The sequence below is a fragment of the Calypte anna genome, chromosome W (assembly GCF_003957555.1).
Source record: "Calypte anna isolate BGI_N300 chromosome W, bCalAnn1_v1.p, whole genome shotgun sequence".
NCBI lineage: Eukaryota > Metazoa > Chordata > Aves > Apodiformes > Trochilidae > Calypte > Calypte anna.
Window position 1 is genome coordinate 236188 of NC_044276.1, and position 22278 is coordinate 258465.

The 22278-nt window shown below is 48.5% G+C and overlaps 1 protein-coding gene across 1 annotated transcript; it reads right to left on the minus strand.

Annotated features, from left to right (window-relative positions):
• Positions 1-19150: 19150 nt before the first annotated feature.
• On the minus strand, positions 19151-20080 carry LOC115600032 (olfactory receptor 14J1-like). The gene has a single exon (XM_030468269.1). It carries the CDS (start codon positions 20078-20080, stop codon positions 19151-19153), a length of 930 nt encoding a protein of 309 aa, XP_030324129.1.
• Positions 20081-22278: the final 2198 nt, after the last annotated feature.

Consider the following 22278-nt stretch of genomic DNA (forward strand, 5'->3'; position numbering starts at 1 on the left):
GCTTCTGGAGCCTATAGAAGGTGATAAAAATCTAAACAGCCCCCCTGTAATATTGAAGGACACAGTCAGTGACCTCTTGAGCTGCTTGGACCCCCACAAGTCTATGGGACCGGATGGGATCCACCCAAGAGTGATGAGGGAGCTGGCAGAAGAGCTCGCCAAGCCTCTCTCTATCATCTACCAACAGTCCTGGCTCACGGGGAACATCCCAGACGATTGGAAGTTGGCGAATGTCACGCCAATCCACAAAAAGGGCCGGAAAGAGGACCCGGGAAACTACATGCCTGTCAGCCTGACCTCAGTGCCTGGCAGGGTTATGGAGCAGATCATCCTCAGTGCAATCATACAGCACCTGCAGGATGGGCAAGGGATCAGACCCAGCCAGCACGGGTTTAGGAAGGGCAGGTCCTGCCTGACCAACCTGATCTCCTTTTATGATCAGGTGACCCGTCTGGTGGATGAGGGGAAGGCGGTGGATGTGGTCTACCTGGATTTCAGCAAAGCCTTTGACACCGTCCCCCATAGCATTCTGAAAAAGCTGTCAGCCCACAGCTTGGACAGGAGCACCCTGTGCTGGGTTAGGAACTGGCTGGAGGGCCGGGCCCAGAGAGTGGTGGTGAACGGGGCTGCATCCAGTTGGCGGCCGGTCACTAGTGGTGTCCCCCAGGGATCAGTATTGGGCCCAGTTCTGTTTAATAGCTTTATCGACGACTTAGACGAAGGGATTGAGTCCATCATCAGCAAATTCGCAGATGACACCAAGCTGGGAGGAAGTGTGGACCAACTCGAAGGCAGGAGGGCTCTGCAGAGGGACCTGGACAGACTAGAGAGCTGGGCCGATTCCAACGGGATGAGGTTCAACAAGGCCAAGTGCCGGGTCCTGCACTTTGGCCACAACAACCCCATGCAGCGCTACAGGCTGGGGACAGAGTGGCTGGAGAGCAGCCAGGCAGAAAGGGACCTGGGAGTCTGCATCGACAAGAAACTGAACATGAGCCAGCAGTGTGCCCAGGTGGCCAAGAAGGCCAATGGCATCCTGGCCTGTATCAAAAACAGCGTCACCAGCAGGTCCAGGGAGGTGATTCTTCCCCTGTACTCAGCGCTGGTTAGGCCACACCTCGAGTACTGTGTCCAGTTCTGGGCCCCTCAGTTTAAGAAGGATGTAGAGGTCCTGGAACAGGTCCAAAGGAGGGCAACCAGGCTGGTAAAGGGACTCGAGCACAGGCCCTATGAGGAGAGGCTGAGAGAGCTGGGGCTGTTCAGCCTGAAGAAGAGGAGGCTCAGGGGAGACCTCATTGCTGTCTACAACTACCTGAAAGGAGGCTGTAGCGAGGTGGGAACTGGACTCTTTTCACAGACGACCTTCAACAAGACAAGAGGACACAGTCTTAAGTTGTGCCAGGGGAGGTTTAGGTTAGATATTAGAAAGAATTTCTTCACGGAGAGGGTGATTAGGCTATGGAATGGACTGCCCGGTGAGGTGGTAGATTCTCCGTCCCTGGAGACATTTAAAAAAAGACTGGATGTGGCACTCAGTGCCATGGTCTAGCAACTGCTCCGGTGGGTCAAGGGTTGGACTAGATGATCTCTGAGGTCCCTTCCAACCTGGCTAATTCTATGATTCTATGATTCTATGATTCTACGATTCTATGATTCTATGAATTAACAGCCTCTTATCTCCAGGGCCTGTGGGCTTTGTGTTGAGGTTGGGTCAGCACCACCCAGCTGTGATGTGTCCCCTCCCCCTGCCCATGCCACAAGCCTGATGTCCCCAACCCCCCCCAGGACACAACCCTATTGTCCCCTCCCCTGCCAACTTTGAACCTCACCCCTCGGGTCTGGTCCCTCCCCCCGAGGCCCCTCCCCACCTTTTCTTCCTCCCTTCTCTGCTTCCTGCGATTGCCCATTAGATCCTGGGAGGTTTCACTCTTCCACCCCGGGGCTGCACCCACACCCCCCGCCCTGTAGCCAGGATCCCACAACTGGTGACTGACAGAGCATCGCCAACCTTCCCCACCGGCCTGGGCTGTGCCACCCCTGCAGCTACTGGGAGGTGATGGGAGGGGGGTGGTTATCCCAGTACTGTCCAAACTGGGGGCAAGCAGCACAAGATGGGGTGGGAGGGGAATGGGTGAGAGGGGGGAATTAAACTTATCCCTGGGGTGAGGGCAGTAAGATTAGCGACCCCCCCAACCTCTTTAAGAGGGTTGAGGAGCCAAGCCATCTCTACACACTTTAGTCATAGAATGATTTGGGTTGGAAGGGACCTTGAATGTCATCTGGACCAACTTCGTGCTCTACAGGGAGACTGTTGGTGGTCATTCTGTGGAACACTGGGGTTGGCCAGTTCAGAGCAGCTGCCCTGGCCTTTAGCCCATGGTGCCTGTGGAACCCACCCACATTCCAGAGCTGTGGAGAACCCAGAAAAATGTTTCTGATCTCCGTTACTCTTGCAGAGTTCGAGTCTGCAGCATCCCAAAAATTGAGGTGCCCTGAAGAGACAAAGATTATTTTAGAGTTGTTTCCGTCCCAGCATCAGAAACAAGCTGAGTGCAAAATGGATATGGAGGGAAAAGAAGAACCTTCAGGGCAGTAATCCTGACCTGGGTTGGTCATTGTCCCCCTGAGTTTACACCTGAAAGCAGTGAATTAACAGCCTCTTATCTCCAGGGCCCATGGGATTTGAGTTGAGGTTGGGTCAGCACCACCCAGCTGTGATGTGTCCCCTGCCCATGCCACAAGCCCGATGTCCCCAACCCCCCCAGGACACAACGCCAGTGTTCCATCCCTTTCCAACTTCCAAATTTGTCCCCCCAGGTCAGGTCCCTCCCCCCCAAGGCCCCTCCCCACGTTTCCTTCCTCTCACCGCCACTTCCTGTGATCGCGCTGCAGCTCCTGGGAGGTTTTTCTCCACTGCCCCGGGCTGCACCCACACCCCCCGCCCCATCCCCGCCCAGGGATAAGGATGGCAAGTCCAGAATCCTTCCAGGGGACTTGATAACCCCAGGGCTTAGAAGCCACAATCAGAGACTCTCTTAGGAGACCCCAACTCATCCCACTGGATGGCGGCTCATCCTGCATGTGGGTGCAATAGGGGAATCCTATAGGCCATGGTGGGATTTGCTACCATGACAGGGGACCCAAACTCATACCGAAGTGATTGGGTGGGATATAAGACCCTTGAATCATCCCAGAGATTTAAGACAGCAATGGGGGAGACCTAAATTACTTCTTGTAGTGTCAGCATAATTCGGTCAAGCCAGGAGTGGCTCAAAATTCCAGAACCCCCCCTGCCCCACACAATGGCCCCTTTGGGTTTTGGCTGCCAGTGTAGCTCCTAAAGATGAAGTAAAGGATAATCAGTGGTTTTCCAACACTGTGGGTAACCTCCCTATTCCACCTCGCACTCCATTTTCACCTACAGTTTGTTTGATGTAGGTTTTGGCTTGCACCAACACAAAAAAAGCCCAGCCTCTATTTTGTCACCATACTATGGCTTCTTTCTCAAACATGGGATGACTCCATTGGGGCAAAAACCTCCCTGGGTGTCGTATGGATAGGAAAGATTTTTGTATAAGTGTAATTTTGAAAATCATTGAAATCCATGCAGGAGAAAATTTTGACATCAGCGAGGAATGCAGGAGAAGGTTTAGGATCCGCTCAGCCCATTTCTACCATCCGAAAATCCATCAGGGTGAGAGACCCCAGAGATGTCCTGACTGCGGGAGACGGTTTAGCGACAGCTCAGATTGGTCCAACGGTGACACCATCACACAGGCACCATGTCCTACACCTGCCCTGACTGCGGGAAAGGTTTTAGCAGGAGGTGCAATGTTATCAAGCACCAGAGGATCCATACGGGTGAGAAACCCTTTAAATGATCTGAGTGTGGGAAGTTTTCCCATAGTTCCAATTTATCACAGCATCGCCGCATCCACATGGGAGAGAGACCTTATAAGTGTCTGGAGTGTGTGATGGGGTTTACCCAGAGTTCCAGTTTATCACAGCATAGCCGCATCCACATGGGAAAGAAACTCTGTATGTGTCTGGAGTGTGGCAAGGAGTTTTCTCAGAATTCCAATTTATCACACCATCACCTCATCCATACAGGAGAGAAGTTGTATCCCTGCACTCACTGTGGGAAAGCCTTCAACAACAGCACCTCTTGGATTAATCACCAACATGTCCACACTGAGGAAAAACCCTACACGTGTCCCCAGTGTGGGAAGGGCTTTACGAGGAGGTCGAACCTCACCCGGAACCTACAGATCCATACAGGTGAATGTCCCTAAAAGTGTCCTCACTGTGGGAAGAGCTTCTGTCATTGCTCCAATTTGAAGAAGCATCAACGCCTCCATACCAGTGAAAAACATTAAAGCTACTCCCAGTGAAAGAGGAGATTTTACTGGAAATTAGATTTCATCTGTCATTACCTGACCCATCACAACCATCACCAAGTATGAAGGGTCATGTTGACCTCGTTTTCCAAGCTCCATCACACCAATGATGCTTTCTTCAGCTTCTTCTGGACAACAAAATGGAGTCAGCTCAGGAACCACTTCATCTTCCATCCAAAATTTGACTTTTAATATTTGTTTTAGCATCATGAAGGCTTTTTTCCAAATAAGGAAAAACCAGAAGTGTTTCCAATTATGACACCCTCCTAAAGGGATGTGGCAGGATGGGATCCTGGACACTTTTCCTGCACAGCAGGTTGGGAGTGCAGCTGAGGGAGCAGTAGAAGAGGGAGGCAGCAGACTGCAGGACAATGCTGACAGCAACAGAGCAGTATCTTCTCTACTACACGGTTTTTAAAGACTTCCAGGGTTGGTGATTCCACCACCTTCCTGTGAAGACTGTTCTGACACCAAACCACTCTCTCAGTAAAATCTTCTTCCTCAGATCTAATCTAAAAATCCTCTGGTGCAACTTCAGGCCATGTCCTCTTGTCCTCTCATTGTTCACTTGAGAGAAGAGGCCAGCACCCAACTCAACACAACCTCCTGCAAGGGAGTTCTAGAGAGCAAGAAGCTCTCCTCTCAGCCTCATCTTCTCCAAACTGCACATTCCTAATTCCCTCAGTCTCTCCTCAGAGCACTTGTTCTCCAGACGCTTCACCACCTTGTAGATGCCTGCAAACTCCAGGAGCTGGCACAGCTCTTCAGAGGAGCGTTACTGCTCCTTGCCTGTCAGGAGGGATGCTTGATGAGCTCTCCTGAAACCTCTGTGACACCATGGGTGGTGTGATGGGACACCTCGAGCAGCCTGCAGTAAGGCTTCTGTCAGTTCTCTCCTGAAATAACGGAAGTACATCTCGAATGGTTTCTCATGAGGATAGAACAAACTGGTGACAGCTCTGTAGAAAAGAATCTGGATGAAAAGCCCCAGAACATCTTCCTTGCTTGAATGATTCATTTCTTGTGAAGCAGTAGATTTATAGAAATAGAAGTAGTAGTTTAAAGAAACATATATGCAATGGTTTCACAGAAGTAGAAGTACAGAAGCAGTAGAAATGTATAAGCAATAATTTAAGGGAGTCTCATGGAAATTTAATAGCTGACTAATATAGGTAGGTGTGTGTGTATGGCAAGGGTACATGTGATAATGGAATGTAGTTACTATGGAAAACTCATCCATGAGAGCAGATTATGGGATATATGAAGGTTTCCAAAGTCTACAGAAGGATCAAAACTTAGACAAAATTAGCTATGAGTTCTTTTTGTATTTATAATTGTTCTGCATTTGTGTAAATTTTCCATTCTTATTTGCTTTTGTAATGCTCTACTGTTGTGAAATTTGTGATCACTCTACATAGTGAATAATGTTACTGCACATAATGCCACCAAGAAGTCTCTCATTTGGAGTGCCCTTTTAGTGTCCTAAAAGACATCTGTTTGTAAAGTGCACCTCTGAAACAACTGATTTAGAAATGCTTTTAGAGAACTAAATTCACAGGTACATCAAGTCCCAAGGACGTTGCTATAGAACCCTTATCTTTGGAGGTGACACTGCTTGAAGAACAAGGACTCTGCACATCATACATATCACCACTGCCTGAACTGAAGAAGCTGGAGTGAAGATGCTAAGCTTGTAGCCATCATGATATCATTGCCTTATGATATTGCCTTATGATATCATCATGCCTTCTGATATTTGGACTCATGGGGTAAGGGGATTGCATTGTTAAGATGTCATTTGAGTATGTGTTTTTCGTGATCCAAGCAATCAGCCTTTGTGATTGCACAGCCTGAACATTGAAGTATCTACTTTTGTGCTTTTATTATCTATTTATTCATACATAACTTTTAGTGAATTTGTGTTCCCTAAAACTTGCTTGAAAATAAACTTTGTTAAACGAATAAAACTGATATTATGACTGTAGAGAAAAAGACCTTGAGTGTCATTTCATCTTAATCTCATCAAGGGGTACTTGGATGGTGTCAGGAGGTTGTTTACCCTCAGAGGGTAACTTTTCCCTCAAGGTGAAACTCTGGCCTGGGAGGTGAAATCTCCTTTGGCTGTTTCCTGGGTCAGGCCATGGGATGTGACAGTCCTGTGCTGTTGTGCCAGCAGCAGGTGGTTGTGCTGAAGTCCCCTGACATTTCCTGTAGCCCCACAGGGCTGTGCTTGGCCACTCAATTGAGCAGCTGCCCTGAGTGAGGTTGGAGCACCCCTGGCACCTCCAGTGTCACCCGTGGCTTGCGTGGGCAGAGGAGGGAAAGGAGATTCCCCCTGGCACTGCCTGGGTGTCCAGTGGGAGAGTGGGAGAAGCAGAGGTTGTGTCTCTAAAGGGGAACTGGCTGGGCTGGAAAGGAGGGAGGGAGGGGACATGAGCGATGACTTCCGTGTGTGTCCCATTGGGTTCCTGGGGAGCCCCAGGGAGAGCTGGAGGGAGCCCCGAGAGAGTTGAGCAAGTGGCAAAGTCTGGTGCTGGTCCTGCGCTGCTGGGCCGGGCTCCTGAGCCTGAGAGAGCTGCTGGCAAGCAGAGTGCTGCAGAGAGAGAGCTCTGGGCAGGAGCAGCTCCTCTGCAGAGCGCAGCAGGGCTGCGGGCACTGCCTGCAGGCAGCAGGGCAGGGGAGAGAGAGGAGGGAGAGAGAGGAGAAAGGCAGCCTGGGCTGGGAGGAGAGCTGAGAGCTGCCTGGGCTGGGGGAGAGAGAAATCTTCCCAGCCTCTGCCATGGTGAGTCTCTGGCTGCAGGGCAGGGAAGCTGGGCTTCCTGGAGGGGGTCTTCCTTCTCCAGCTGGCAGCCTGTGCCACAGCTGCTGGGATCCTTGCGGGGGATTTTGGTGGGCAGGAGGAAAAGGTTTGACAGAGCAGGGCTGTCCTGGAGCAGCGTCAGAATCATAGAATCATGGAATTGGCCGGGTTTGAAGGGACCTCAGAGATCATCAAGTCCAACCCTTGATCCACTGCCGCTGCAGTTACTAGATCATGGCACTGAGTGCCACATCCAGTCTCTTTTTAAATATCTCCAGGGACGGAGAATCCACATCTTCCCGGGGCAGCCCATTCCAATGCTTGATCACCCTCTCAGTAAAGAAATTCTTTCTAATTCTTTCTAATTTCTTTTCCAATTTCCAACCTAAACCTCCCCGTGCCCTCTTGTCTTGCTGAGATTTGCCTGGGAAAAGAGACCAACCGCCCCCTGGCTCCTACCTCCTTTCAGGGAGTTGGAGAGAGTGATGAAGTCTCCCCTGAGCCTCCTCTTCTCCAGCCTCAACACCCCCAGCTCCCTCAGATTCTCCTCATAGGATCTGTGCTCGAGTCCCTTCACGAGCCTAGTTTCCCTCGTTTGGACCTGCTCCAGGATCATGATATCCTTCCTGAACTGAGCGTCCCAGAACTGGACACAGGACTCAAGATGTGGCCTCACCAGGGCTGAGCACAGGGGCAGAATCACTTCCTTGGACCTGCTGGCCACGCTGTTTCTGATACAGGCCAAGGTGCCATTGGCCTTCTTGGCTACCTGGGCAAATTGCTGGCTCATGTTCAGCTACCTGTCAAACCAAACTCCAAGGTCCCTCTCTGTCTGGCTGCTCTCCAACGACTCTGTGCCCAGCCTGGAGCTCCCCATGGGGTTGTTTTGGCCAAAGTGTAGGACCCAGCACTTAGCCTTGTTGAACCTCATCCTGTTGGAATCAGCCCAACTCTCCGGTCTGTCCAGGTCCCTCTGCAGAGCCCTCCTGTCTTCCAGCTGATCCACACTTCCCCCCAGCTTAGTGTCATCTGCAAATTTGCTGATGATGGACTCAATCCCCTCATCTAAATCATCAATAAAGATATTAAACAGAACTGGGACCAACACTGATCCCTGGGGGACACCACTGGTGACCGGCTGCCAACTGGATAAGCACCGTTCAGCACCACTCTCTGGGCCCGGCTGTGGTAGTTAAGGTTTGCAGTGTGGTAGTTTAGGTTTGAAATGTGACAGTTAAGGTTTGGCGGCCTGAAGATATCATGCTGTACGGAAAGTTAAGATAAGGCTTCCCTCCTGACAACCAATAGGTACGGGTCCCTAACACAAGCAGACGGAAATGCCGGTGTGAACCTAGGCTATAAAATGCAGTGTAACATAAACAATAAACGCCATTTGCCATCCATCATATTGATGTCTGTGAGCTGATGGCCCAAGCAACCTGGGGTTGGTTGCTGAGTCGTTCTTGAACCAGGTCGCCACGCCTCGTCGGAGGCAACACCCGGCCCTCCAGTCAGTTCCTAACCCAGCACAGAGTGCCCCTGTCCAAGCTGTAGGCTGACAGCTTTTTCAGGAGGATGCTGTGGGAGACGGTGTCAAAGGTCTTGCTGAAGTCCAGGTAGACCACATCCACAGCCTTCCCCTCATCCACCAGGCGGGTCACCTGATCATAAAAGGAGATCAGGTTGGTCAGACAGGACCTGCCCTTCCTAACCCCATGCTGGCTGGGTCTAATCCCTTGCCCATCCTGCAGGTGCTGTGTGATTACACTGAGGATGATCTGTTCCATAACCCTGCCAGGCACTGAGGTCAGGCTGACGGGCCTGGAGTTTCCCGGGTCCTCCTTCTGGCCCTTTTTGTGGATTGGTGTGACATTCACCAACTTCCAATCATCTGGGATGTCCCCAGTGAGCCAGGACTGTTGGTAGATGATAGAGAGAGGCCTGGCGAGCTCTTCTGCCAGCTCCCTCATCACCCTTGGGTGGATCCCATCTGGTTCGATAGATCTGTGGGGTTCCAAGCAGCTCAGCAGGTCACTGACTGTTTCCTTCTGGATTACAGGGGGGCTGTTCAGATTCTTGTCTCTTTCTATAAGCTCCAGAAGCCACCTGTCCTCAGGATAACCTCTTACTGTTGAAAACTGAGGCAAAGAAGGTGTTAAATACCTTGGCCTTTTCTTCATCTTTCATAACTTTTTTCCCACCCACGTCCAGTAGAGAACGGAGGTTTTCCCTGCCCCTCCTTTTGCTACTGATGTATCTGTAGAAGGACTTTTTGTTATCCTTCACAGAGGTGGCGAGATTCAGTTCACATTGTGCCTTTGTCTCTCTAATTTTCTTTCTACACCACCTAACTCTATTCCTAAATTCTTCCTGAGTAGTTACCCCTTTTTTCCATAATTGGTAGGCCCTCTTCTTAACCCTCATTTCTTTCAAAATCTCCCTGTTCAGCCCGACCAGTCTCTTCCCCGCCGGCTCACCTTTCGGCACACCGGGACAGCTGCTCCTGTGCTTTCAGAACTTGCTTCTTGAAGTATGTCCATCCCTCCTGGACCCCTTTGTTTCCAAGGGCTGTTTCCCAGGGTACACTCTGAATCAGTCTTCTGAAAAGGCCAAAATCTGCCCTCCGGAAGTCCAATGTAGAGGTTTTATTGACGGCCCTCCTTGCATCCCTGAGTATTGAAAACTCGATTATTTCATGATGGCTGAGTCCCAGACGTCCACCGACCACCACATCTCCCACCAGCCCCTCTCTGTTTGTGAACAGGAGGTCTAGCGGGGCTCCATCCCTGGTGGGCTCATTTACCGGCTGGAGCAGGAAATTATCCTCTGTACACTCTAGGAATTTCCTAGACTGTTGACCCCTTGTCCATCCTGTGTCAACAAAACCCCATGATTGGCCTGAACCCCCCTGTTAATCACGTGTTAATTACGTGTTAATCACATGTAGATCCCATGTTGACCCCATGTGTTGTTCCCATGTGCCCCTCTCTCCCCGGTTCCCCCCCAATGATGCTCGTGACCAAACCCTTCCCCCCTCTTTAAGTCCCCAATTAAAGCGCTGCCCAATTAACGCCGATTCGCAGCCCTCTACTAGGGGCTCCAAAGCTGGAAATGAGGGGCTGGGGGGAATTATCAAAGAAATCAAATGGGGAATAAAAGGGAAAATTGATTGAAATTAAATTAATTAATTATTAAAGAGAATTTTAAAATAAAAGAATAAATAAATACATAAAATAATTAAGTAAATAATAAATAATTAAATTAAAAAATAAAAATACATAAACAAAAAATATTATAATATACAGTATATAATACTAAATATAAAAAATACAGTATAGACTATAAAAACCACTATAAACCAGTAAAAACCAGGATACACCAGTACAGACCAGTATAAACCAGAATAAACCAGTGTAAACCAGTACAAACCAGTATAGACCAGTATAAACCAGTATCAACCAGTATAACCAAGTACAGCTTTGTATAACCAGTATAACCAGTAAAGACCAGTGAAACCACTATAATGAGTATAAACCAGTATAGACCTGTACAGACCAGTATAAGCAGTATAGAGCGGTATAGACCAGTACAAACCAGTATAGACCACATTAAACCAGCAAAACCCTGTATAGACCAGTATAGACGAGTATAAACCAGTAAAAACCCAGTATAGACCAGTATAAACCAGTAAAAACCAGTATAGACCAGAATAACCAGTATAAACCATTATAACCAGTATAGACCAGTATAACCAGTATAAACAAATATAAACAGTATAAAAAAGTATAAACCAGTATAGACCAGTTTTACCAGTATGACCAATATAGACCAGTACAGACCAGTATAGACCACTATAGCCAGTACAAACTAATATAAGCAGTATAAACCAGTATAGACCAGTATTAGCTAGTATAAACCAGTATAAACAAGTATAACCAGTATAAAACAGTATAGAACTGTATCAACCAGTATAGATCAGTACAGACCAGTATGGACCAGTATAGACCAGTATAAACAGTATAGACCAGTAAAAACCTGTATAAACCAGTATAATCCAGTATAGACCAGGATAACCAGTATAAACCAGTATAGACCTGTATAGACCAGCATAAACCAGTATTACCAATATAAACCATTACAGACCTTTATAGACCAGTATAAACCAGTTTATACCAGTATAAAGCAGTATAACCAGTATAGACTATTATAAAACTGTATAAACCAGTATAGACCAGTATAGACCAGTATAGACCAGTACAGACCAGTATAGACCAGTATAGACCAGTATAGACCAGTATAGACCAGTACAGACCAGTACAGACCAGTATAAACCAGTATAACCAGTATAGACCAGTACAGACCAGTACAAACCAGTGTGGACCATTACAGACCAGTATAACCCAGTATAACCAGTATAGACCAGTATAAACCAGTAAAAATCATTATAGACCAGTATAAACCTGTATACACCAGTATAAACCAGTATAGACCAGTTTAGACCAGTTTAACCAGTATAAACCAGTATAAACAGTAGAAACATATAAGCAGTACAAACCAGTATAGACTAGTATAGGCCAGTATAAACCAGTAAAACCATTATTACCAGTATAAACCAGTATAGACCACTATAAACCAGTAAACCAGTATAAACCAGTATAAACCAATGTAGACCAATATAGACCAGTATAGACCAGTTTAACGAGTATAACCAGTGTAGAGCAGTACAGACTAGTATAGACCAGTATAAACCTTTATAGACCAGTATAACCAGTATATACCAGTACAACCAATACAACCAATATAGACCAGTACAGACCACTATAGAGCAGTATATCCAATATAAACAAATATGAGTTACAAACCAGTGTAGACCAGTATAAACCAGTATAACCATTATTACCAGTATAAACCAGTATAGACCTCTATCGACCAGTATAACCAGAAGAGAGCAGTATAGAGCAGTACAAACCAGTATAGACCATTGTTAACCAGTAAACCAGTACAGAGCAGTATAATCCAGTATAGACCAGTATAACCAGTATAAACCAGTATAGACCAGTATAGACCAGTACCAACCAATACAGACCACTATAGACCAGTATAGACCGGTACAGACCAGTATAACCACTACAGACCAGTGTAAACCGGTACAGACCTGCACAGACCAGTATAAACCGGTATAAGTACTATACAACACTATAGGCCAGTTAAACCAGTACAGGCCACTATACAGCAGTATAAACCAGTCCCTCCCAGTCCATCCCAGTTGACTTCCAATGGGTTGCAGTCCCTCCCAGTTGACTCCAATCGCCTCCCATTTGCCTCCCAGGCCCTCCCAGTCCCTCCCAGTTGACACCAAATCCCTCCCAGTTGCTCCCAGTTGGCTCCAAATCACTCCCATTTGCCTCCCAGTCCCTCCCAATCCCCTCCCAGTTTCCTCCCAGTTCTCTCCCAGGCTCTCCCTGTCCGTTCCAGTTCCCCCCCAGTTCCCTCCCAGTCTCTCCCAGTCCCTCCCAGTTCCTCCCAATCCCCTCCCAATCCCCTCCCAGTTCCCTCCCAGTCCCTCCCAATCCCTCCCAGTCCCCTCCCAGTCCCTCCCAATTCCCTCCCAATTCCCTCCCAGTCTCTCCCAGTTCCCTCCCAGTTCCCCCCAATCCCCTCCCAGTCCCTCCCAGTCCCTCCCAGTCCCTCCCAATCCCTCCCAATCCCCTCCCAGTCCCTAGGAGGTTACAAGTTTTGTATCTTTGTTGTTTCTTTTTCTTTCTAACTGAGGACATTGTGTCCGTGCTGGGTGATGCCAAGAACGACCATTCCCTTTCTTAGGGGGAAATGCAAAGTGCAGCCTGCAGGGCGTTCTTGATGGCAGTGCAGAAAGCAGCTGCTGTAGGAAAGAGAGGCTGCTGCGGGCTTTTGGAAAGGGACACTTGTCATGCATTGCTCCTCCTGCCCCTAAGGGAAGGTGTCCTGCAGGCAGGGCAGGAACGGGCTCGCTGCCGCTGCCCCCATCCCCTCATTGTGTGACAGGACAATCGCTGCCAGCGCTCGGGGCTCCCCGCAGAGACCCCGATGATGCTGGTGCCATGCAGGGTGGGTGGGTGGGGATGAAGTGGCAGCATGGGGACAGGAGGGAGCTGAACGAGCAGCAGCTGCTGCAGGGAGGGTGGAAGTGGGGGAACTGACAAAGTGGTGGTGACAAGGTGGTGGAAACAAATCATCCCAGAGCCTTCCCAGGGAGCCAATGAGAGCAATGTTGTGTATAGGGTGGTGAGGCACAATGTTCTCCATGGAGTGATGGATCTCAAAGGTTTTTCCTCAGTGTCCAGGCCCCTTGCAGAGACACTGCACCAATACCAGTTGAATATACATTTCTAAACTGAAAACCAGTAAAAAAGAACTTTTCAATATTTTTATTTGATGCTCTTTGTTGTCTTCCTCAGCACTGGAACCTCTCCAATTAGCTGTGTGAGTCTTGAACACTAAACACCACAGGGTGACTCATGGCTGCTCAGTACTGTAATGGGCCCCCTGGTGCCAGTGGCACTGAGTCCATGATCCTCAGGTACTGACAAGAGACTGAAAAAAAAATGTCTTTAGAAGTTAAAGCCAAAACAAAACTCCAAATTATCTTGAAGTATTGATTGGCTCCATTGGGTCCCATTACTTAGAAAGCCTCCCGAAAGTCTTTTTAGAGAAGGTCACTGGAGGCCATGATTGCAGGGAGGCAAAGATTCTGTAAAGGTGGCTCTGAAGAAACAGATATTTATTTGTTTGTTTGCTTGTTTATTTATTTATTTATTTATTTTATCTATCAGTCTGGCCACACTGTGAACCTCAGGCAATGGGAAATCAGAGCCCATCCCTCACTTGTGGGTCAGGACATTTCCTGGGGGCAGTGGGGCATGACGATGAGCAATAAAAACTGTAGGAAAAATGCACAACACATCTCAGATTGCCCAAGGAAGGGGAAGGAGCAAATGAAGTGCAGAGCCTCAACAGAAACTTCTGCCTGGTGGTGGTGATACAGTGACCATTTCTAAAGTCACCTTTCCAGACACAGACTGTCCAGACAAAGGCCATTCCCATTCCTCTCCAATTGTCCCCTTCTCCTACTCTTTGTTCATTCAGATGCCTCTCCCCTGAGTGCTGCTTTGAGCAGCAGGTTGTTCAAAGCTCGCCTGTCTTTCAGCAGCCTGATTGTCTCTTTAGCCACCTCTGTCATGATGATCACATCTCTCTTTTCCCATCTGTCTCTCTAAACCATTTCTCATCAGATTCTTCTTCACTTTCTCTGTTTGACTTTTCTTGGCTGGCACAAAGGAAAACTCCTGCTGTGCCCGTGTGCAGTCAGTTCTCTAAGGAGAGTAGGTGGGAGGTGGTGCAGTGGAGCTGTAACCTCCAGCTGCAGAGAGGAGAGGAGAAGTCTGATGCAAGGACCAGGGATGGAAGTCCCAGGTGGGACATGAAAGGAATGGTGGGGTTGGGGGGGGTGAGAAGTAAAGTTGCCCACGCAGTGTCAGACCTCAGGGAACTTCTGTCACGTCTTCTCTAAACTGAAAATCATGACATGATCTGTTAAAATATAAAGAAAATACTCTCACAAACCATTTTCCTTAATTACAATATGAAATGTTCCTCCTTAACTACAGTGGGAAAACCTCTCCAATTAGCTGTACAAATCATGAAGATGTGAAGAATATCTCATGGAGAGCCATGGCTTTTTACTGATCATGTAATTCTGTATTCCAGTGAGCCCCAGGGTGTGTTTGAGCTGAGTCCCATGGCCTTGTTAGAGCAGATCACTGGAGGCCATGATTGCAAAGAGGCAAAGGCTCTGTAAAGCTGGTTTTATTTAGTTTTTTTTTTTAGAAGCAGTGAGGCCACTCTCTGAACCCCAGGCAATGAAAAGGCAGAGCCCATCCCTCACTTGTGGGTCAGGATTCTTCCTGGGGACAATGGGGTGTGAAGATCAATAATGTCAGAAAATGTACACCACCTCCTAGCTACGCCAAGATGGGATGAGGAGCAAACCAAGGTCAAAGCCTCAAGAAAGAGTTTTTCCTGGTGGTGGTGATGATACAGTGACCATTTCTAAAGTCACCTTTCCAGACACAGACTGTCCAGGCTAAGGGACAGGATGGAGAGGTGGGCCCATGCAAACTTCATGAGGTTCAAGAAGGACAAGCACAAGGGCCTGCACATGGGTTGGGGCAAGCCCCAGCACAAATGCAGGTTGGGCAGAGCATGGATTGAGAGCAGCCCAAGGAGGACTTGGGGGTGCAGGTTGATGAGAAGCTCAACACCAGCTGGCAAGGTGTGCTGGCAGCCCAGGGAGCCAAGCATTTCCTGAGCTACACAAAAAGCAGCGTGGCCAGCAGGTCAGGGGAGGAGATTCTGCTCCTCTGCTCCACTCTGGTGAGACCCCACTGCAGTGCTGGAGCCCCAAGCACAAAGAGGGCCTGGAGATGTTAGAACAAGTCCAGAGGAGGCCACAAAGATGATCAGAAGGCTGATCATCAGGAGGTCTCTAGGCCAACCTCCTGGTCTCATCAGGGTTGGTTTGGAGTAAGGGAAGGTTGCTCAGGATTTTTTAATTTGGGGCTTGAAAAGCTGCAGATGTGGAGATGACATGTTCACTGGTAGATGAGCTTGAGTGTCTTGATGAGGAGCAAGTTTTTGAGTTTTTCCTCCCTTTTTTCAGATGATGCCCCTTGGTTCTGACCCCCCCATCATGCACACCCAGGAAGGACCTGGCTCCACTTCTTGCTGATACCCAATGAGTTATCATAGAATCATAGAATATGGAGAGTTGGAAGGGACACATCAGGATGATCAAGTCCATCTCTTCCCTCTGTAGAGTACCCCCAGGATCACACCATGAGCCTGAGAGTATCATGTAAACACTTTTTGGACTCAAGCAGGTTTGGTGCTGTGACCATTTCCCCATTGAAGTGTTCGTTGTTATGAAGCAATGAAGTTGTTCTATCACTCAACTGCCCTCTGAGTGAAAAACCTTTCCCTTCTGTGTAACCTAAACCTCCCCTGATTAAGATTATCATTTCCCCAATTGGGAATTCCCCTTATTGGTCATGTAAGTGAAGAAATCAGAACCAGACCATTCTCTTCTCCTCATGAGGATCCATAGACTGCAATGGGGTCTCCCCTCAGCCTCCTTTTCTCCCAAATGAACAATCCCAGTGACCTCAGCTGCTCTCCATAAGTCATCCCTTCCAGACCCTTCCCCATCCTTGTTGCTCTCCTTTGGACACTCTCCAACACCTTGATGCCTTTTCTATCCTGGGGTGCCCAAACTGCACACAGGACTCACAGTGAGGCTGTACCAGTGCAGAGCAGAGCAGGACAGTCACCTCCCTGGGCTGGCTGGTGACACGGTGCTTGATGCACCCCAGGACAGGGTTGTCCCTCCTGGCTGCCAGGACACACTGCTGGCACATCTCCAGTTTGCCATCAACCAGGACCCCCAGGTCCCTCTCTGCTCTCCAGCCACTCGTTCCCCAGTCTGTACTTGCCCCCAGGGTTGCCCCATCCCAGGTGCAGGATTCAGCACTTGCCCTTGTGGTTGGTGATTCAGCACTTGTGGTGTATCTTGTGGTTCAGCACTTGTCCTTCCTGTGCCTGCTGATTGCCCATCTCTCTAACCTGCTGAGGTCTCTCATCCACAAACTGGCTTCAGACTCCTTCCAGTCCTGAACCCAAGTCACTGATGAAGATGTTGAAGAGGACTGGGCCAAGGATGGAGCCCTGCAGGACCCCACTAGTGACCAGTCACCACACCTGATGTGACCCCATTCACTGTCACTCTTTGTGCTCCACCTGTGAGCCAGTTGCTCACCCATCACATAGCACGATTGTCCAGATGTATGATGGACATTTTATCCAGGAGGATGCTGTCGTGATCCGCTTATTATTTTATATATTGCTTATGAGGATAAATCAGCCACTACTTATAGACGACGCGTGAATTTACAAAATAACCAGACTTTAGAATTTAAACGAGTTACAAGGGTTTATTTTAAACAGGGAAAGCCGGTTTTGCTAGCAGAAAGCTTTTGCATAAATTAATCACCTTGGCGAGAGAGAGTCATTAAGGTAAAAGAAAAGAACCAAAGAGAGTTTATCACCGTCCGAGCGGGACCTGGCCTTGGGCTGGAATTGCTTCTGGGTTCTCCGCCGTTTGATCCTCCGCTGTGTCTGCCTCGTGGCTGGAAACCAAAGTGCCGAGAGAAGGGGTGTCTAGGAAAAGCTGCTGCTTTTTCCTTTTTTTCTAGGGTTTTTTATACCCCAAAAGAAAGAGGGATCCCTTTATTGCATAAGTCCCTGATAGATACAGATTTCCAGACTTCCCGGAGATGAGTCATCCTTATCTTTTTGTCTTCTGGTGCCCTGCTACGTTCATTGTTTTTGGTCTCCACACTGCACCAGGAGGTGACCTGATAAGCAATCTTATCTTTTAGGTGTCTGTCAGGCATACATTGAGGTAAACATATGTTAATTGCAAGCAGGAAGAGAGAAGAAAAGAAAAAAAAGTGATTCAAGAGACATATTTTGTATTTTCAATTCCATGTGTATACATCAGATGCTATGGGAGACAGTACCAAAAGCCTTCCTGAAGTCCAGAAATATTACATCCACTGGCTTCCCTTGATCAGCTGGGTGGGTTACTCTGTCATAAAAGATCTGACCCACTAGGATCCCCAAGTCATTCTCTGCAGGGCTGCTCTCAATCCCTTCATCTACCAGTCTTTACTGACAGTGGGGATTTCCTCCTCCCAGGAACAGGACCGTGCACTTGGCCTTGTTGAACTTCATGAGGTTTACACAGACCTCAAACCTCAAGCTCAAACCTGTCCAGGTCGCTCTGGTTGTCATCCCTGCCCTCAAGTGAATCAACTGTGTCCCTGAGCTTGGTGTCATCTGCAAACTTGCTGTGGAACCTGTTGATCCCACCATCCCTGTCACTAATTATGATATTAATTAGTACTGGGGACATCCACTACTATTTAGAAGGTACCTTTAAGTCCAGAAGGGACACCATTATTGGATTCCCTTGGACAATTTCCATTGACCATAACTTTCTGCATGAGGTCATTCAGCCATTTCCTTGTCCATCCAACTGTCCATCCATCAAACACATCCCCCACTAATTTAGCAATGAGAATGTTTTAGAGGATCATATCAAGTCTTGGTAGATGATGTCTGCAGCTTATTCCTTACTCACTGCTGCAAATGCTCCAAAGGTAGATGGTCAGGAGGTTGGTGAGGCCAAGCTAGGCCTTTGTAAAGCTGTGCTCCTCTCCTCAGATCACCACTCTCTTTCCTAAATCACCAGGAAAAGGTGATTTTAATATGGAAGGTGTGACTTCATAGGATCTAATGTCAAGGATTTGTCTGTTAGTATGTGAAAGGGACATGTAGGGGTTAAAATTGGAGTAGCTGAGGTGGAGATCTGAGGCAATGATTTTTAGAGGGACAGTGGAAATGGAGCAGGATCAGCTTGGAGAGATTTGTTCAGGATTCAGGGAACACAATGATGAGGTCCCTCCCATTGAGTCACGAAGATCAGTGAGAACATCCTTGCTTTTTAACCTCCTTCTCAGAGGACTCCCAAGTATGACTGGACCCAAACCTAACACCAGAGGAAATCTCAGAAAGAGGACATCAGGTAAAAAAAATCACTGCTGGGTCTTTATTTTTGAAAATAGGGAGGAGACCTTATTTTGAAAACCTTTCAAGAAGGTTACTGTTAACATGGGAAATAAAGGTATGGAATTAGAAATTTAACAATGAGATCGATTTGTAAACAGTATTATAAAGAGAGAAAAATCAGAAATCACAATCAAATTGTTCCAGAAAGAAGGCTGAACCTGTAATGAGACACATTATGAATGATATGAGATACATTATCAGTGATATGCATAAGAAACTGGGAATTTTATTACTTATGAAACAATCCTGTTATCAGTTTCAAAAAAGCACCCTTGAGCTCCTGGTTCCTCAGGCTGTAGATGAGAGGGTTCACTGCTGTAGGAACAACCAAGTACAGAACTACCACCACCAGGTCCAAGGATGGGGAGGAGAGGGAAGGGGACTTCAGGTAGGCAAAGATTGCTGTGCTGATGAACAGGGAAACCACGGCCAGGTGAGGGAGGCACGTGGAAAAGGCTTTGTGCCTTCCCTGCTCAGAGGGGATCCTCAGCACAGCCCTGAAGATCTCCACATATGACTCTATAATAAACATAAAGCAGCCAAAAAATGGAAAAGCAAAAAAAGCAAGAAGCCCAAATTTCCTGAGGTAAGAGTGTGAGCAGGAGAGCTTGAGGATCTGGGGGATTTCACAGAAGAACTGGTCCAGGGCATTGCCCTGGCAGAGGGGTAGGGAAAATGTATTGGCTGTGAGCAGCAGAGCAGTGAGAAACCCAGTGCCCCAGGCAGCTGCTGCCATGTGGACACAAGCTCTGCTGCCCAGGAGGGTCCCGTAGTGCAGGGGTTTGCAGATGGCCACGTAGCGGTCGTAGGACATGATGGTCAGGAGACAGTACTCAGCTGTGATGAAGAAGAAAAAGAAGAAGATCTGTGCAGCACATCCCTTGTAGGAGATGTCCGTGTTGTCCCATAGGGAATTGGCCATGGCTTTGGGTAGAGTGGTGGAGATGGATCCCAGGTTGAGGAGGGAGAGGTTGAGGAGGAAGAAGTACATGGGGGTGTGGAGGTGGTGGTCACAGGCGATGGTGGTGATGATGAGGCTGTTGCCCAGGAGGGCAGCCAGGTAGATGCCCAGGAAGAGCCAGAAGTGCAAGAGCTGCAGCTCCCGCCTGTCTGCCAATGCCAGGAGGAGGAACTGCCTGATGGAACTGCTGTTGGACATCTACTGCTTTAAAAAAGGCATGGACAGCTGTTTGAGGAGGAAACACAATAATTTAGGAGACAATTCTCTGAAAAATTATAGTCTTTTCCCATGCACCATGTCCATTCTTGTCCACACCATGTTCTACCTTGAAGCCCATGGCTGCAGCCCTTGCTGTTGATGTTTGTGTTACGAGGAGCAGTTCGCTGGCTGCCATGGAGTTTTCTCAGCTTTCCAAAATGGGCTTCATGGGAATGGTGGGGACAGGTACCAATCCCAGAGCAGAAATTATTCATATGAAAACATTGGTGATGCCAAAGCCTGGCAGCTTCTCTGTTTCCTCCATAAAGAAACAGGTAGAGAAGATTTTATTTGTTTAAAGTTGCCCCATGTCTCTCGGGAGTGTTCTTGGGTATCAGAAACCCTCAGTATTGCTGCAGCACTCAGGCAGAACAGAGTGAGCAAAGAGCATTGCCTGCAGCTGCATGCAGAGAAGGGGGAGCTGGGCTGTGGCTCTGTCTCTCCCTGCTGAGAGCAGAGGGACCCAGATCAGAGCACTCAGTGTCTGACCCTTTCTAAAGGTCTCAGCACCCTGTTTCCAGCCCAGGACACACGAGGCTCATTGTGCCCCTTGGAAGGCAGCTCCAAGCTTGGACAGACAGCCCAAGGAGACAGCCCAGGGATGGAATGAGGGCATCTGATGAAGGGAGGTCAGCTCCCTGCCCAGCCTCACTCAGACTGCCCTGCCCAGAGCTTCCCAGGGCAGAGCACAGCTGGACACCTCCTTGCTGTTACGATCTGTGTTATTATTTATATTTTGATTACGAGGAAAATTCAGCCACTGACTCAGAGACGACGCTTGAATTGACAATAACCAGACTGCTGGATTTAAAATTAGTTACAAAAGTTTATTTCGAAACAGGGAAAGCCGGTTATACTAGCAATAAGACCTTTTGTATAAGTAACCACTTTAATCGATGGTCGTTAAGAGTAACAAAGGGAGAAACAAAGAGAAAATATCACCGTCCGCGCAGGGCCAGGCCTCGGGCTGGAGAGTTGATCCTGGTTCTTCGGGCTGGGAGCTGCTTGTGGTTTTCGCCGTTGAGTCGCTGCTCTGTCTTTCTGTAGCTGGAAATCGGGGTGACGAGCTGAGGAGACATCGAGCCGAAGAAGCGCTCACTTTTCCCGTCTTTTCCGAGGGTTATTTATCCCCCAAAAGAAAGGGGGGGTCACTTCATTCAAGATGGCCCTGATACATACAAATCTCCAGGATTCCTGGGATGAGTCATTTCTTATCTTTGTGTCCTGGAACCCTGTTAGGTTTGGGCGACCAGGTGTCTGTCAGGCATTCCTTGAGATAAACACATGGTAATTTACCAGCCGAAGGAAAAAAAACTGGTCTGAGAGACATATTTTATATTTTCAGTTGACATGTATACCACACTTGCCTGAAACCATGTGCATGGGAGGAGCCACAAGAGCTGTGCCTGCAGCTGAAACTCCTGCTCCCAGCCTGACATCAACAGCAAGAGCAGCTGAGGGGGGCATGGAGAGAGGCAGAGGAAAGGCACTCAGGAAAGCCTTTCCCTCCCCCAGCCCTGCACAACCCCTCCCAGATGGTGATAATGCCTGGCAGGCCCCTCCAGCCCCTGGGCAGGGGGAGGTGGGCACATGGCAGCACAGATGCACTTCACCTCTCCTGTGAGCCGATGGAGGAAGAGGTGCCCAACACCCCAGACCCCATGGGCTGGCTGAGGGCTGTGCTGTCACACAGACCCTGATAAACCTGGGAAGGTGATGCTGGATGTAGGGTGGTGGAGCATGAAGAAACCTGAAAATCGAGAAGGTTCCCAAAAAAACAGAAGGTGAAGGTAATCACAGCCCCTGATCCTACCTCCACCGCTGAGGTTCCCTCCAACCCTGCCAAGAAATAGAAGAGCAGCCTGAGAGACGACAAGCTTCCCAGCAGAAATCAGTGCGCTGACTGTGCTTATGAAAATCCCTTCAGAAATATTCTGGTGTGATGTGGATACGAGAGCAGTGCTGTCCCACAGAATGGTCACAGAACCAGAAGGACCCTACCCTGTGCTACCTGTCTCCTGCCAGCCACAGCTTCTGCCAGCAACAGGGAGCTCCCCAGGAAGGCTGAGAGCTGCCCCTGGCAGGCAGGCAGGCAGCAGAGTCCCTGCCCCAGCACACAGCCCCTGGGAATGATTCTA

What these genes read in the sequence shown, in the direction of transcription:
- LOC115600032 (XM_030468269.1), bottom strand. Translation starts at nt 20,080, where the DNA reads ATGTCCAACAGCAGTTCCATCAGGCAGTTCCTCCTCCTGGCATTGGCA.